Source organism: Bombyx mandarina, chromosome 25 (assembly GCF_030267445.1).
Source record: "Bombyx mandarina strain Sakado chromosome 25, ASM3026744v2".
Lineage (NCBI taxonomy): Eukaryota > Metazoa > Arthropoda > Insecta > Lepidoptera > Bombycidae > Bombyx > Bombyx mandarina.
In genome coordinates, this window is record NC_143231.1 from 1,820,271 (window position 1) to 1,838,183 (window position 17,913).

At 40.1% G+C, this 17,913-nt stretch overlaps 2 protein-coding genes across 3 annotated transcripts in view; one reads left to right on the forward strand and one right to left on the reverse strand.

The window, feature by feature from the left end:
- Nucleotides 1–17,913, reverse strand: part of lds (transcription termination factor lodestar) — a 36,464-nt gene that overhangs the window by 16,564 nt on the left and 1,987 nt on the right. For both annotated transcript variants that reach the window (XM_089738657.1, XM_028185387.2), the window contains 11 exons: nucleotides 16,979–17,757; nucleotides 12,757–13,092; nucleotides 11,451–11,666; nucleotides 11,119–11,248; nucleotides 10,922–11,032; nucleotides 7,512–7,712; nucleotides 6,636–6,749; nucleotides 4,393–4,592; nucleotides 2,194–2,400; nucleotides 1,227–1,418; nucleotides 218–356 (listed from right to left, as the gene is read on the reverse strand). In XM_089738657.1, coding sequence (XP_089594783.1) covers nucleotides 218–356; nucleotides 1,227–1,418; nucleotides 2,194–2,400; nucleotides 4,393–4,592; nucleotides 6,636–6,749; nucleotides 7,512–7,712; nucleotides 10,922–11,032; nucleotides 11,119–11,248; nucleotides 11,451–11,666; nucleotides 12,757–13,092; nucleotides 16,979–17,757 — 2,625 coding nt within the window. The remainder of the gene's footprint in view (nucleotides 1–217; nucleotides 357–1,226; nucleotides 1,419–2,193; nucleotides 2,401–4,392; nucleotides 4,593–6,635; nucleotides 6,750–7,511; nucleotides 7,713–10,921; nucleotides 11,033–11,118; nucleotides 11,249–11,450; nucleotides 11,667–12,756; nucleotides 13,093–16,978; nucleotides 17,758–17,913) is intronic.
- On the forward strand, nucleotides 8,708–9,737 carry LOC114249343 (uncharacterized). Its single transcript, XM_089738658.1, has one exon. It carries the CDS (start codon nucleotides 8,805–8,807, stop codon nucleotides 9,597–9,599), a length of 795 nt encoding a protein of 264 aa, XP_089594784.1. The 5' UTR covers nucleotides 8,708–8,804; the 3' UTR covers nucleotides 9,600–9,737.

Here is a 17,913-nt window from a genome sequence, read left to right on the forward strand (position 1 = left end):
GCTCGTTGCGCGCTCTCGCTTGCACTTCAAGCCTTAAATGGAACGCATCAGAGCGAGGTAACGCCGCATGAGTCATGTTTTTTCGTGCGTGCAGCCGGCTCCATCGAATTATAAGACGTTGTCACGTCAAAAATTCATTTATTAAAAACTAATTTTTAAGGTAAGAATAAAGAAGACATTCCACATTATCACCATTGTTTTGTAAACATGAACGTACCCTGTAAGGCGATCATTCTCTTGTGCATCTTCGCGTACTCCGAGTCCTTGTCGGGGAGAGGGGCACCAAACTGCTCAGAGTTCTTCTCAGCGCGCTGGTGGAGGAACTGAGCGAACAGCGTCTTCGAGAATACCAGCACCTGAACAAATTTAATTTTTTTTTTCATGTGCTTTTTCTTGTAAATTACTTAATTTTCATTTTGAACACTTATAAGGTTATAGCTACTATGCATTTAGGACTATTACATGATCATTAGTAAATTGTGAGTTACTTAAATGATACACAAATTCACAAATTGGAAGAATAAAAGGCTAAACCGCATCAACCCTCAGTTCGGACTCGATGAGTCGGGACTCAGGACCAATCGTCTATACATATAATTTTTTTTTTTTTTTTTTATTGCTTAGATGTGTGGACGAGCTCACAGCCCACCTGGTGTTAAGTGGTTACTGGAGCCCATATACATCTACAACGTAAATGCGCCACACACCTTGAGATATAGTTCTAAGGTCTCAGTATAGTCACAACGGCTGCCCCACCCTTCAAACCGAAACGCATTACTGCTTCACGGCAGAAATAGGCGGGGCGGTGGTACCTACCCGTACGGACTCACAAGAGGTCCTACCACCAGTAATAAAATTAGTGTCTGTTTGAAATAACCGCTTTTTACTAAATGCATATAATTATATATACAGTACATACACCAAAATAACATTTTTTACATTTTTTGTCTGTCTGTGTCTGTTTGTTCCGGTTAATCTCTGGAACGGCTGGATCGGCTGGACCGATTTTTATGAGACTTTCACTAATAGGTAGCTGATGATATAAGGAGTAACTTAGGCTACTTTTTTTAGACTAGCTTCGCCCCGCGGCGTCACCTGCAGTTATTGTCGTACCGCGCGCAACATGGCATGGGACTGGCCTATCAATAATAAAATTTAATGTTTCCGAAGCGAAGCGAGGGCGGGTCGCTAGCTATGAATAAAGTCATCATTCAGACTGATCTTGCCTTTTGGTAAACATTCATCTCGTTCTTGGAGAGAGTGACTTGCTGCTCGTGGGTGTGGCGCTGCGGGAGACACGCCAGCTGCCCCTTCTGCTGTAATTGCATCTTCGTGCGCCGCAGAAGTAAGCAACGCATTATGGTGCTCAAACGTTCCTGCCCTCCCAAGCTCTTGTTGTCGATCCACTTCTTCCACATCTGATGATAAAGACTCGACAGTAATGAGCACGAACAGTGAGAGTGAGTTACACGAGTTACCGGTGGTAGGACCTCTTTTGAGTTCGCGCGGGTAGGTACCAACGCCCTGCCTACTTCTGCCGTGAAGCAGTAATACGCTTCGGTTTGAAGGGCGGGGCAGCCGTTGTAATTATACTGAGACCTTAGAGCTTATATCTCAAGGTAGGTGGCGCATTTACGTTGTAAATGTCTATGGGCTCCAGTAACCACTTAACGCCAGGAGATCTGTGAGATCGTCCACCCAGCTAACCAACAAAAAGTGAAACTTATAAAAATAAAAATAATCGCAAGGGTTAACCACTCCGGATTGCGATGGAGCAGCCTCACCCTGGGGAAACCACCTGCATGATCACGATATCCCTACGCCAGGTAAATATAATTTAGTAAGATAAATACGAGAATGTCTATCAACTGTGTAACATCTCGTCGCCGCGATTCAGGAATTGTTGAATTTACGTGCAGCGACATCTGCTAATAACAAACTAAATAGAAATAAAAGTATCTCAGGGCGCTCCGAGAGCCACGACAGCGTGCACTTACGTCAACAACACTCTGAACTAGTCGGGGACGCGAGACCGTGTGGAGCGCTTCGTGATTTGTCGGCGCCGCTCGGAGCCGCCTCGGCAAGCCAATCGCGGCACACTTATTTTTTCGTTTCGTTTTATTTCGTTTCATCAAGTTTGAAATTACACCCAGCGATTAAAAAAAATAAAAACACATGGGGCGGAATACTCACGGACAGGTCGTCGAAGGGCGAGCAGCGCAGGAACTGCAGCAGCGCGAAGAGGTCGAGGTCCTTGTTGTGCACGGGCGTGCCGGAGAGCGCCCAGCGGCGCGCGGCGGGCAGCGCGGCGGCGGCGCGGCACGTGGCCGACTTGTGGTTGCGGACCGCGTGCGCCTCGTCCAGCACCACGCGCCGCCAGCGCACGCGGAACAGCACGCCCTGCGCACAAGCGCCCTTACTGTGTCGCCCTCGCCGGGCCGTCCTCACCGAGCCGCCTCAACGACATTGTGAGACACTCTGTAGCTGCTACTACTACTACTTGGAGCCACTGCAGTCATCCACAGTGCGTTTCTAGAGGTCTTTTTTACCACGTACCATCCGTCTATGGAATGAGCTCCCCTCCACGGTGTTTCCCGAGCGCTATGACATGTCCTTCTTCAAACGAGGCGTGTGGAAAGTATTAAGGGGTAGGCAGCGGCTCGGCTCTGCCCCTGGCATTGCTGAAGTCCATAGGCGACGGTAACCACTCACCATCAGATGGGCCGTGTGCTCGTCTGCCTACAAGGGCAATAAAAAAAAGTTATACGTAATATTACGCCAGTAAGAGTAACGCCATCTATCGCCGAAAGTCGAACGAATATCAAAGGACCTAGTAGCACCTAGAATGTTCGAAAAGTACAGCGGAAACTACTACTAGAAATGTGTGGAATGTTCTCGATAATTCTAGGGATGAGGTATCGGCTATCGGAACGGATCACCTGAAGCGAAGCGGAAGAGGCGAATTGAGAGTTTTTAAGTATTTGTTCAGTGTTTTAAATGTTGAATACAGTTTTAAATTGTACTTTGGTGAAATTTTATTTATCCCGAACCTCAGCGCGTAACAGTAATATCCATTAAACTAATATTCGTGACTATGATCATACCATTATAGCACAGAGCACAGAGAGCCGTGCTTAAAGTAATATATAAAAACCCAATAAGGTTTCCAACGGATGAATTGTATGATATCTGCAAAGTGCCTCTAGTTAGACAATCTTTTATTAGGAGCACATTGTTACGTAAACATTTGGAACTCGTTTTTGACCCTAATATCTGTTCGCAAACTCGTCGTCAGGGCAGAGTGTGCAAAATCTATGTAGCAAATTATAATGTAGTCAGGTCTCACTATAGGTATTTAAGCTCTATTCTGTACAACAAGATAAATAAATTACTAAATATTTACCCACTTATTTCTAAAGAAATTAAAATTATCATTGATAGATGGCTTTTCTCCCTTACATACGAAAATATGGAAGAATTACTGGAGTAGATTACACATTTTTACACATTTTTTGTAATGAGCAATTTATATATTAGGTATTAACACGCATCTACAAATACACTCAGACAAACACACACACACACACACACACACACAAACACTAATTGTACTTCTAGATTTTGAAATAATATTGTATTAATTTGATAATTGTATCTAAAATTAATTATTATAATGCGTTTATGAAATATTTAAGTTTATATGTTATTGTTCATTGTGTGTAGGGGTTGGCGTTGTTATCTGCAACACAGTCTATGACTACAGCAGATAACATCGTTTCAATATTTGTTATTATGATTAAAATTGTATGTTTTTGTAATAAATAAATAAAAAATTAAAAAAAAAAAAAATATTATATTAGATTCGTCGTGGCGTATTGCAATCGACCAAAAGCACTTTACTTTTTTTTTTTGCTACTTAATCATATTTTACAAACGAAACAGCATTTATAATAATGATTCATTTACACTCAAAGCTACGTCACGGGAAGTAATAAAATTTTTCAAATGCAATGAATTGTCAGTTTCCGAAATTCGCAGAAATAAATTTTAAGCGGAAAGAGAATCGCGTCACGCTCCATCCACCGTGGAGTAGGTACCTAATAAGAGTTTTTGATTTAATTAATTATATCAAAATTCACTTCGAGCTTGTTGAACTTTTTTCTTTCTTAACTTATCTGACAGCCTTGAGAATCTACTATCAGTGTGCTTAGTGCGTGTTTTTTAACGTTCTCGATAGCGTAAAAGTTAATCCAATTTTGTATGCAATTGGAGCAACGCCCCTAGCGGCAAACGTAGGCAAACTTTTAGCTATCGAGAACTTTAAAAAACAAACTCGCACTAAGCACACAGATCGGAGCCGGGTTAGTTAGTAGTCGCAGTGGCGGCGCTGACCTTGTCGTGGTCCCGCTGCAGGATGTTGTAGGTGGTGAGCACGAGGTCGGCGGCGGCGAGGCGGTGCGCGTGGCGGGCGCGCGCGGGCCCGTGGTGCAGCGCCACGGCGAGGCGCCCGCCCGCGCAGTGCTTCTCCACCTCGCCCGCCCACTGCTGCACCAGCGACGCCGGGCACACCACCAGCGTGCCGCCGCGCACCACTGCACACAAATCCGGTCATCGTTCTCGTTGAACCCGTCGCTAATGACGAAGGGCTCGACGAGTAAATTAACCCACAGACGCAGCCCACTGAGTTTCTCGCCGGATCTTCTCAGTGGGTCGCGTTTCCGATCCGATGGTAGATTCTGCGAAGCACGGCTCTTCCTAGGGTTCGTGTTAGCAACGTCGTCAGGTTTGAGCCCTGTGAGCTCACCTACCAGTTAAAGTTAATATAGCCTCTCAAGGCTTAGGTAGCTTAGGTAGGAAAAAAAGCACACAAACATCACTTATAGCACATCGTCGCTGTCCAATCTAAATCTGCTATGTACCGCCCTTACGATCAAGAACAACGAAGATGCGGCTTCGGCCTTTAAAACTACCAAAATTCTCCAATATAAATATTACCAAGAAAAAGACCTGGCTGTATGGACTAAAGTCCTTTGCCATTCCCATTACGGATAAAATAATATCTTCATCAACATCTGCTACGTGCAAAAACTCTATTTTGAATTAACGAGTAAAATAATTTTCATACAAACATTTATATGAAGGTGCATTTTTGAGAACTATATCAAATGAGCTATATCAAATTAAATATAAATTAATCGTAAGCAATCAATCAAAGGTAATGAAATCTTAGTTATATAATTTTTTTTATTTTTGTTGTTAATGCAATGTCGATTGCACCTATAATGGAGGTGACATCTGCTATGAACTTTTTTGTCAATTTGCCAATGTTTTGTATTGATAATCACTTTGTTGGTGCAACTTAATAAATAAATTAAAAAAAAAAGCTATAGATAAATATTAAAGCTATAGACACATAACAGTTTTTTTATACGGTAGATAGATAAGGCAGTGAACTATACGAATAGGTCAAAAAGTAAAAATTTCAAAAAGTGCACATAGTAGATTTTGGTTTGACAACGACGATGTGCATATTTATTTCGAGAGGTGGATAAGGAGAGCTGAACACCGGGCTCAGTGGTGTGGATTGGGAGAGGCCTATGTCTAACAATGAAGGTCTGTGGGATGATAATGATGACGATTTTTGATAGGACGTCTTGTGAATCCGCACGGGTAGGTTCCATCACCCCGCCTATCTCTGCCATGAAGTAGTAATGCGTTTCGGTTTTAAGAGTGAGGCAGCCGTTGTACTGTTACAAGTGAGACCTTAAAACTCATGTCTCAAGGTGGGTGGCGGTATTTACGTTGTAAATGTCTATAGGCTCTGGTAACTACTCAACACCAGGTGGACCGTGAGCTTATCCACACATCTAAGCAATAAAAATAATGATTCATTTCACACCTATACAGTGATTCCATTAGTGGTCTGTTTTTGACAAAAAAAAATGTGATAGCGAGAGAGAACATACTTTATTGCACACCAAAACACAATTAACATTAGAAAACAGTCACCAAGCAGATACGTTTATACAATAGGCGGTCTTATCGCTAAAAGCGATTTCACCCAGGCAACCGTTTAATTAATAGAAATTCTGGAAAGGATAAAGATACAGCAGGTATGTTGCGGTGCACTATTAATAATACATTAATAAATAAAATATATACCATTAAATGCAATATGAAGTCACTATATGATTTATGATATTTTGTTTAAAATAAATTTATATGAATTATTAAGATATTTTTCCTGAAAACAACTACTTAGAAGCAATCGCTACAAGAACATCAACATACGCCATGTATGTCGGGCTGATCATGCCGATATTAAGGTTTATTTGTTTTTCCGCTATGAACTATGATTTGGAGATTTTTTTATTGCTTAGATGGGTGGACGGGCTCAAACGAAACATAGCATATTGTTAGAAATTAAGCTAGAACAAAAAGCGACGGCGGCGACTATGACGTCATCACGAGTGGCCATAGAATATAGTGCCCTGTTTGTCCTGAGTTCGTTGGGAACTAGCGGCATTAGGGCAGCAAGCAAATTTCGACCATATTACTGACACCCCAAGTTTTAGATTCATTCAATGAATTTGATGATGCCTTCACTTTTATACGTGATGTGTGTTGACACTCACACCTGCTGTCCCCGGGCCGCTCGTCGTCAGAGTCGTCATCCTCGGCGCTGTTCTCCTTGTCGCTGACCATCAGCGCTATCATCGTGATGGTCTTGCCCAGGCCCATGTCGTCCGCTGAAATGGTTAACGAAGGTAAAATGCAATGAAAAATACAGTATAGAGTAGACATTTCTTTTCTCATTTTTAGAATTCACAAGGAAATTATTAGACAATCGATCTAGTGTTAAACGATGACCATAACCTATTAATATCGGAATATGAACGGTGCAGTGTAAGCTTGCACGGATAGGTACCGACATCCTGACTACCCAGCTATGAGGCTGCCACGCCACTCAGTGCGCGGGACACAACAACTAGTATAACAAATCAATTGAGGTAGGTCGCTCACTTAACACCCGGTGGTCTGTGGACACGCCTGCAATATTACAAAAGAATAACATTTTATTTCCTTTCCGGTTTGCTGATGCATTCTAGAGAGTGAGTATTCTATATTGTATAGCAAAAAAAAAACAATGCGATATATTAAATACAAAAAAAGTATAATTGGCGATCTCTCACAGACACAGCCCACTGAGTTTCTCGCCGGATCTTCTCAGTGAGTCGCGATTCCGATCCGGCGGTAGATTCTGCGAAGCACGACTCTTGCTAGGGTCAGTGTTAGCAACACTCCGGTTTGAGCCCCGTGAGCTCACCTAAAGACGTTAGGCTGAAGCTGAAATAGCCTCTTAAGGCTATCAGCATAGGTAGGAGGAAAAAAAAAATTGGCGGTCTTATCGCTAAGAGCGATCTCTTCTAGCATTCTACGTTAACTTTTGTATGAGTTGTACCGAATATATTAAAGATAATGTATGAACAAGCCATCGCCAGCGTGAGTACCTAGTATTCCGGCCGCCGGTCGCTGCGTCTCCCTCCAGTGCAGCCAGGCCAGCGCGTGCAGCTGGTGCGGCATGAGCTGGGAGCGCAGGCCGCGCGGCGGGGCGGCCTGCTGCGACTCCGGCGGGCAGGACGCCAGCGACTCGTGCAGGTCTCGGAGCCGGTCCAGGATGAGGTTCCGCTCCGCCATGTGGCTCGCCATGGCTGCGCGGGAGTCGCATGTTACGGTTTCCGCAAATAATAATATTCCAAAACATATATATCATGGATTGAAGCTCCTTGACCTGAAACCTAGCACTTACATACTTCTTCAAAAAACTGCTATATTAAACACGTGCAGAATCGTAAGAAAGTTTCTGCAAATAGATGATCAACCACATAATACAATAGTAGAACACACTTAATTAGCCAACCCCAAGAAGCCGTGACATTTACTTGAGCGAGTCCGTAAGTGTCACTAAAGTACTACCAGCGCAAGCTGAGAAAGTATAAAAAATTAAATAAAAATAATAATAAAGTCATTCACATTAAGCCATATTGCCTTTCACATTAAGTAAAATAAAATATAAATAACAGAAAAGAAAAAAAAAGAGAAAAAGGCAAAAGGAGGTGGCTCAGCTAATGCTGTTCAAGGTCGGTTGTTTTTATCGATAATGACGTTACGCCCGCGCAACATGCTCACCGCCCTAGTCGGACTATGTTTTATGACCCAAACTGCACCGACAAAATAATTTTACTATAGTATAAAAATAAGGGAGGGTAGGGTAGTTTGCCACCATGCACATCGGCTCTGTATTTTATCGTGATTTAAAAATATTAAAATAGTGCCATTCCTTAAAAAGTGAGTTTAAGTACGCGTAATTGCTTGTACTCTGCAAGCTAAACAGTGAATACCAGCCAATTGTTTAAGGATTTAATGAATAATTGTAAAAATTACTCGAGTGAGAAGAACATCGTTGAGTATTATTTTGTGATCTGATCGAGGGAAAAAATCTACGAGGAGTGAACGGATAGCACAGAGTGTCGAACAAGCATAAGCTAGTGGGTTTGAAAAGATTTTCCGAAAAATGGTAATAATCTAAGTCCCTTTAATAATTATAATACCCATAAATTGCTACGTCAATTAACGCCATCTGCCGATGCTATCAAACTTCGTCACAACCCAGTCTTCGCATTATCCCGACTACTATTGGCCTCGCATTGAACGTCCGTTGAAATAGATACACCTAAGACAAGAGAGGGCGCCACCAGTATCAAAACAACTCGTTACTCGTTCTATTGTTACGCTATCTAACAATGGAAGAAATTTTAATTGCACTCAGAACCATCCAAAAAGAACTGAGTGAACAAAAAGCTATGATTACAAAAAGCGGTGAGAAAGTGACAGAACAAGTGACTCAAAACATAAATAAAATACTGGACGAAAAGTTTAATTACTGGGAAGAAAAATTCGATAATCTCAAAGCTGAAGTGCAAAATCAAGGAAAAAGACTGTATGTTTTAGAAAAACAAGCAAGACTAAGGAATATTGTCTTCTTTGGGGTGGAAGAAACGGAAATTTCATATTCAAACTTGGAAAGAAACTTAGCCAGTTTCATAGAACGTCACTTATCTATTAAACTGAATTCTACAGACATTCAGGAGGCTAAGAGAATAGGTAAAAAAGGAGAAAAGCCTCGACCAATTATTGTGACATTTGTAACTTTGGGTTTAAAAATAGATATATACAAAAACAGAGGAAAACTGAATGATACTCCATACTATTTAAAAGAGGATTATCCACAAAACATTTTGGAAAAAAGGAAGGAACTACAAAAACAGGTACAGGAAGAGCGAGAGAAGGGCAACACTGCGTTCATCAAGTATGATAAAATGATAGTAATAAATAAGAACAACAATACAAAAAATATCAATAAAAGAATGCTTTCTGCTTCACCCGAAACCCCCTGTTTTCATTCCCGCCCTCAAGATGAGAAAAAGACTCAAGCAAGCAAGAAGAACAAAACACAAGCTTCGATACAAAGATCATCTAGTCTATCGGAGGGTGTCTTGAAACCGGGCATGCTCAACTTCCTCACTAAAAAATACTAACAACGCACTGATTAAGCAGAACAATCAAAACAGGAATATATAGACACTACCACCCCCCTCCCACAAGAAAAACAAGCAAAATACACAAGAAAAACATCTTCCAATACGGTTGGTCCCCGTGGAAGATTATGACCAAAACCCTCCAAGAAACAAAAACAAAAAAAAACCTTCAAAAGAAATTCTACATATTGACATACAATGTCAGATCACCTATCACATGAATGTTTAATAGAATTAAACGAAGTATTGAAAGAATTCATCATAGGACTATCGGAAACAAGACGTAAAATTATACAATCCAGAGAAGATTGGCTATCCTTGGAGGAGGCCTTTACCCGAGAAGGGGTTCTTGCAAGTGGGAAATAATACCTTATATTATTCAACAGATACATTATTTATTAGTTAAGCATTGCATTAAATTTTTGTTTTTATGTCACTTTTTTATGTCACTTGTAAGAAATAAAAGGCTTTTATATTATATTATATTATATTATATATAAAAATAAGAAAAAACAAAACAAAAATCAAATTAAATGGTGAACCCGAATACAAAGCATACATAAGCACACACAGTAATAGACTTATGGTCTGTGCGGCCTGGGACGCCCCCCCCATCCGTTCCCGGGGTGCCGTGAGATGTGAAGTATTACACTGGGGTACTTCGATCGTTAATTGACATTTACTAATGGTTGACACATGCGTAATTTGTTATGCTAAAATAATAAATTAATACTAATCACACCAACATTGACCTACACCTATTTCTACCATAACGGGTAGATAACGGTATACGACAAATACCTATTACTCAAAAAAAAAAAAAACAGAAAAAAATTGTATAATAACCGTAGATTAATGGCAATATAACTGGCAAGAAAAAGTAATGAAGTCAAATGTGCAAAAGCCAATAAGATGATACGTTGGATTTTTTAATGCAAAAGCTCAAAATGGGTCATTAAGCCCGGAATGGTGTTTAGTGTTAAACAGCACTCTGCGTGAGAAACATTAGTTTTCTAACCACAAATGTATTATTTCTCTCAAATCACTAAATGTTTAAGACCCAATTATTTAATAAGTTTATTTTTTTATTTCTTAGATGTGTGGACGAGCTCAGAGCCCACCTGGTATTAAATTGTTACTGGAGCCCATAGACATCTACAACTTAAATACCGCCACTCACTTTGAGATATAAGTTCTAAGGTCTCAGTATAGGTACAACGGCTGCCCCACCCTGCTTAAGTTAATTTTAGGCAAGAACGAAGGTGTACTTTAAGAAGGTGTCGTCATTAATAGAACCAGATGAGGTCACAGAATCCGGTCACCTTGTTTGCCGAACATCCGCGGCTGCACGGCGATGCTGGCCTTCTGTATCTCTTCCCAGGAGAGCCCCTTCTCGAAGCCATCTTTAGCTATTTCCTCTATTGTTGGATTCTCTAAAAAAAAGATATTTTTACCGTATTTTTTTTTTAGAAGGCCGGTTTTACGCTAATCGCCAAAGCAAATATTGTATTGAACTGACCAGGCTCGACAACCATGTTGGCGACCTTGTCTCCCTGGCGTCGAATCTCCGCCTCCAGTCCGGTGAGACGCTCGATCAGCTTCACTCCGCCGTCCGGCAGCGTGTTCACCTCCACTTGCTGCAGAAGTCTCTGGGAACGCGCACAAAACTCAGATTACATGTTGCAATTAAAACCGATACGAATGTAACAAGTAATATAGAATTATCGCCTTAGTCTGAGAAAAGACGGGGTTTTCTGTGTTCGAAACGGCCAGGCTGGGGGTATCCCTCTCTATGGCAACCCCCCACCGGTCCCCCCCGCCGACACACAGTACGCGGCGCTTTGCCCTCACCTTAACATTATGTAGATCCTCTTTCAAACTATTTAACTTGAACAGCTCATTCTCCCGGATGCTTTTCTTGACGTAGACGACGCCTTGGTTCGGGTAGCTGGGCGGCACCAGGTACGACTTTATGGTGTTGTCCCTGGACTTTTTCGGCGACTTGTCCGCTTCGTTTTTGATTTTGGGTGATTTTTTTACGTTAGACGTTTTCTGTTCGATTTTCACCTGTGAGTTTATTTATTTATATTTTCATTTGCAAGCGATAAACACATATAATCATATAGTATCTCATAGGCACAATAAAGTCGAAGGATATTTCGAATGATGCTATAATTCGCAATTCGAAGGCACATTTCTGCTATGATACAATCAACTAAGGACATAATAGTGTTTCATTATATACAAAAATTGGACATATGTTTCATATTTATTTCCTAATAGCGCCGGCGAAGCGTGCGAATTAAATTATTATATCATTCAATATCGTTAATAGGAAACTTTTACACTCACACTGGTATTTGGACTTTTGGGCATTGTTTTCGGCATATTCTATGCGATATTACACATTCACGAATCAATAAATAATTAATATTGTATCAAATAAAGAAAATAACATAAAATTTATCCTATTGAATTAAAAAAATCGAATAGATAAAATTAAAGAGCAAACATTGATATTGAAACATTTGGAACGTCTCACTAATATTTTATAGCTACCCTCAAATAAATTTAATCTTTTCTATTGTCAGTATGTTGGCAATTCGTATAAGTAAAGGTGTTCATAAACGGAATCGCCAGTTCTCAATACAGTTTTATTGTAATGATCAGTGGCACTAAAACTTGAATATCTAGTGGCGATTTTTTAGCGGGAATACAACGCGTGAAACTATGCAATTTGTTTTATTAATCAATTCAGTGTTTATTTTAATGTAAACATGTAATTATGATGGCTTTTTGACCGTTTAGTTTGTGTAAAAGTGTTCAAGTTTAAAGAATTGAATAAACTTTGGTTTTTCTTTAGGATTGAGGGATTACTGGTGGCCCGGAGGCCTTTCCAATTTCAGCAGGACAGGTGGACATGAGCATGGACTAAGCCCGGAGGGGTGGGATTTAGTAACAGCTACACGAGCGTCTTTTTTAATTTTATTATATTCGTATATATTACGAAATAGGCGGAATGCATATACTTCCATGAATCTTGCCAATACGCCTTACTTATAATTACTACTCGAATATTCCCCCAGTAATGCTTATCATGATGTGCCAACCTGACAAAGATTTACGGAATTACTAAAAATAATAGAAGACTGCTCACCTCATCTTCATCATCACTGCTCAACTGTATCACTTCCGGTTTCGTATCAACAATAGTGACGTCGTCGTCGTACTTAATATAATTCTCCTTGTTTCCTGTTTCTTCGGTCGCCAGTTCACTTTGAACCTTATTCGTGAGACCTTTAGCAGCACTGGGTGAATTCTCGACAGATTCGATAACGACATTCGTGACGTCATGCAAGGGGGTTTTGATCGGTGAACAGCTGAGGCGAGAGTTATCGCCGTCTGTTTCTGGCGTCTTCACAGAACGCGATCCTTCTTTATTGTTTTGATTTTCTTCCTGCATCACATCACTATGCCCTGATATCCGGTGGCTCTGTATAAAAAATCTCAATTTCAGCAAAACTAGGCTTCAGATTGCATTGTCATATACGCGTGCGAACGAGAAATGATACCATATATAATATTTTTTTATTGCCCGTCTAGGCAGACGAGTATACGGCCCACCTGATGGTGAGTGATTCCCGTCGCCCATGGACTTCAGCAATGCAAGGGGCAGACCCAAGCCGCTGCCTAAAATATATAAATATATAAAAGAACTATACGCACTACATTGCATTAGTAATATGTATATCAGATATCCTTTTGATGTCGATAACAATTCTAGCTAGTGTCAAGTGAACAGTTAAACTAAAAACTAATTATTTACTACACTACTTGCCCAGCACGCGCCCTTGTGCTTAAATATTTGAAAGATAATAAGTTCGACTGCATAATGTATTTGAAATTTTCAATGAAAAGTCAACTTGATCCATTTGGGTATGGATTGAAACGCAAAAAGAACTAACTAAAACTGTTTTTTGTTTTATTAAAATTAAATTCTCGATCATAATCACTGACACCTCTAGATTTGTTATTGACACTTTTCTTGTGAACGTGGGAAAAACTTTCCAATGTTATCTTTCCTTTCATATATTTGTTTACTTTCAATGTTAAAACGGTGGACAAACGGAGGAGAATAAGGCACTGAACCGTTTTTTTGTTTGCCTATTGTTCACCCTGTTTCTTCTAACTCCTAAAACCGTCACTAGAGCGCGCTGTAATACGCAAATCCGTTGTCATGATACCCTTGTCATAAGTGACACACCATCCGTAGATTATTGATTTTTTATTGAATATACAAGTTTTTTCTAATCCAAGTTTATTTTCATAATCATCCCTCGGAAAGTCGAACATGGTCCAATACGAGCCGGATAAGAAAACAACTAATGATAAACAACAATTTTAAGTGCAAAAGAACGTTACAAACCGTAATTAACACAAAACTATTTCGTTGCTAAGTACTAGTGAATGTGAAGAATGGGCCCGGAAAGTTATATTAAATTACAAACCGATGTTCAAAATAAGATATTTAAGGCACAGGTTAATTTCAAAAAGTCACCTGCGTCTAGAATAACAAGGGAATATATCGAAACGAGATTGCAATTATCGGAACAACATTGGTTAAAGTTTGAAGAAAATCACCAGAATGTTATATTGGGATGCGAAAGTAACGATTATAGCTATTAAACAAAAGGTACAATAACAAACGTTACATCGCGAACTGCATTCTGGCCAGGCTGGTTGGGCAAAAGGGCTTTATCTTCAGAGTCATCCAACGGTGTCAAACAAATATTCGATACGACAAATGATTGCTTGCACGCTTTATCTAACCTTGGTATACCTGTATCGACATGGGACATCTTGATTATATATCTCATCACAATAAAATTGGATAATGAATCCCAGAAACAATGGGAACAAAAACTAAGCGAACAGGCTGATCGATTGCCTACACTAAGCGAGTTCCAATCATTCCTGGAATCAAGATATCGAGCACTCGAGTTTTTAGAACCAAACCAAAGAAGAGAGTCTAGAGGCAAAGATGCAGTGGATAAGCCGAAGGTGTTCAGCGTGACGACGTCTGTATCCTGCCCATTCTGTTCGGAAGATCACTTGCTTTATCAATGCAAGAAATTTGTACAAGAAGCAATCGAGAATCGCCGGGAGTTCATCCAGAAGAGAAAACTGTGTTTCAATTGCTTCGGAGCTAACCATTCGGTAACACAGTGCAAACGACGCACGGCTTGTCGGCGCTGTGGCCGACGTCATCACTCGTTGCTGCACCAGGAAGGCGGCACACACAATCCGGCCCTGGCGGGCCCTAGTCAGCCCGCTAATCAACAGCGGGAGCCAGCACAAGAACCGCAGGCGGCGGATCACGTGGAGCGTGTTGTCAGCCATTTTTCTAACAGTGAAATGAGATCAAGTAGTCAAGTAATGTTAGCTACCGCATTAGTTAATGTATCCAGCAAGGGTATGTATCACACACTTAGGACATTGTTGGATCAGGGCTCTCAAGCCTCGTTTATTAGTGAACACGCAGTTCAACTTTTGCAGCTTTGAAGGTTGCCAGTTCGAAGTACCATATCTGGTTTAGGAGGAGAAAAATCTAGTATTTCAGTAAAACATATGGTTCAATTTAAAGTACAGTCCACATATAACTCTTTTAGCTATCCCGTTCAAGCCTATGTTTTAAACTGCCTAACATCCACTCTTCCTTCACAGCAAATTCAATTACAGGATTGGCCGGAATTGTTGCAATTGCAGATGGCTGATCCAGGGTATGGTACACCAAGCAATATAGATCTTCTACTGGGCGCTGATGTGTATGGTCAGGTTTTGTCAGAAGGCATATTGAGAAATCCATCTGGAATCTTGACAGCTCAAAATACACAGCTGGGATGGATCCTGTCGGGACGAGTTTAAGTTAGTGGGGATACTCCTTACATTATTAGCGCACATACCCATGACAACTCAATCAATGATTTGCTGCGTCAGTTCTGGGAGATTGAAACTGACTAGCATAATCCACTTTTATCCAAGGAAGAAGAATCCTGTGAAAGATACTTTGAATCCACTACAACTAGGGACAGTTTGGGTCGTTATGTTGTAGGTCTTCCTTTTCGCGACAACAATCCACTTGCTCAAGAAGAAACTTGAAAATAATCCAGTCTTGAAGCAAGAATAATCCAAGGTAATAAATGTAGCCACCTGGCTATGAATCATATAGAAGTAATTAATGACAAACAAGAAGCTGCTAAGCCAGGATGCGTTTATCTACCTCATCATGCAGTTGGTTGTTCGCGAGGACAAAAGTACAACGAAGGTCGGCGTTGTTTTCGACGCTTCGTGTAAGGGTACCAGCGGCAAGTCATTGAACAATGATTTATTGGTAGGTCCAAGGCTTCAACCAGAGTTACGACACATAATTATGAAATGGCGTACTTATCCTATATGTTTCGCAGCGGACATAGTTAAGATGTATCGAATGGTCAAGGTCGTACCAGAGCATACTGACTTCCAGATAATGTCACAAGGGTACTATCAAATGTAAGAAATCTAAAATTGTAAGACCAGTCTCCAAACTTTGCATTTTGCCTATCGCTTCTTAACATTACTTACCTGAATAACTGTGGATATTTCATGCAATGTATGTAACTTAAATGTATCTTTGGATGCATCAGCTATTAAGTATTTTGTTATTGTTTAGTTGTAAGTAAGTACGAACTGTTTAAAAGCAACCCTTGATTGAACTTTGTCGTTATTATGGTTTCTTTAATGTGATAGTTTATATTTAGTTCATGTTGAGCAGTTCTTTATTGATTACATTAGGTTAAGATGTTACGGTTTCATGGAAATGTTAATTGTACATGTAAAATTTGATGGCCTCATTGTTGGCTATGAACTTTTGTAGTTCATGGTGGGCGGAATGTTCACCCTGTTTCTTCTAACTCCTAAAACCGTCACTAGAGCGCGCTGTAATACGCAAATCCGTTGTCATGATACCCTTGTCATAAGTGACACACCATCCGTAGATTATTGATTTTTTATTGAATATACAAGTTTTTTCTAATCCAAGTTTATTTTCATAATCATCCCTCGGAAAGTCGAACACCTATATTTTATAAATAGTTTTTCTTGAACGCGCAATGTAATGTGAAGACAATCAGCCATCTATTGTGCAACGAGTTTATTGACTCCGACACTACATTAGCCTTGAAATTGTTACAATGAGTTGTAAAGTTTCTGAATTATATTTCTCGATCACAAAGGATGATGATGATGATGATAAAATACCGAAAATCTTCATTCCTGCTTTGGTAAATGTTCCCCCTGGCCGGTATTAACTTAGCAGACTATCAGTAAACACATTTACTCACCTCATCAGATTGTATACAGTCAGATTCATCACTATCATTATTTTCATTTGGTATGAAGCCCATAATACTCTTCCGTGTTGCACGCCTAACTGCCATCTCATACTCGTCTGGACCATCTAAATCACTTTCACAGGCACTAGTTTTACTGCTCCATTTCTCATTATCATCAAAATCTAAATTAGATTTATCATCTATACTATTACCACGAGATCCGTTTTTGGGATCATCAACTTCTTGTTTTTGTTCATCGTCAGTCTCGGAACTGCTTTCATCGCTGACAATCCGTCTGCAATTCTTAAGTTTTCTAGCAGTGAATCGAATGCTGTCGTTCTTTGAAGGTGTTTGGCTATCGCTGTCTAATGTTTTATCATGACTGACAGTCTCATCGTTACTTTGTTTATTTTCACTATTACTCTTATGTCCTTCTATATCTAGACGGGACACAGGTTCATCACCATCACTATCATATTTCGTTTCATCACTGCTGTCGTCTTTTTCTGCACTATCACCATCTGAATTATCGTTTGACACATAGCCGCTTGCGTCTCGCATACTGTCATCTAGCAAAGACTTCCTCTTTATATCTTCAACTTTTATTGGCGTATCTTTTAAGCACATCTGTTTCCGGTGCCTGTTGTGTTCAACTGTTATGGAATTGTCTAAATCTGAATCAAACATCATACGTTTATTCTTGAGACCTTGAACTCTATTAGTTTGGTCTGTAGGTTTTTTTATTGATTGCGGACGGCGCGGCAACATTTCAGGGGAGTATTCTTCGTCTAAAAATTGAGAAAGGAATATATTTTTACTTATAACTATTTTAACTATAAGTATTAATTACTAATGAAAGACACAAATGTATATTTGCTCACCATTGGATATATGGTCGAAGTGAAATAAGTAATCAAAAGCATGACATATTATTAAAAGCGAAA

Bases quoted from the DNA above. Each gene is read 5' to 3' on its own strand.
- LOC114249343 (XM_089738658.1), top strand. From the start codon at position 8,805: ATGGAAGAAATTTTAATTGCACTCAGAACCATCCAAAAAGAACTGAGT.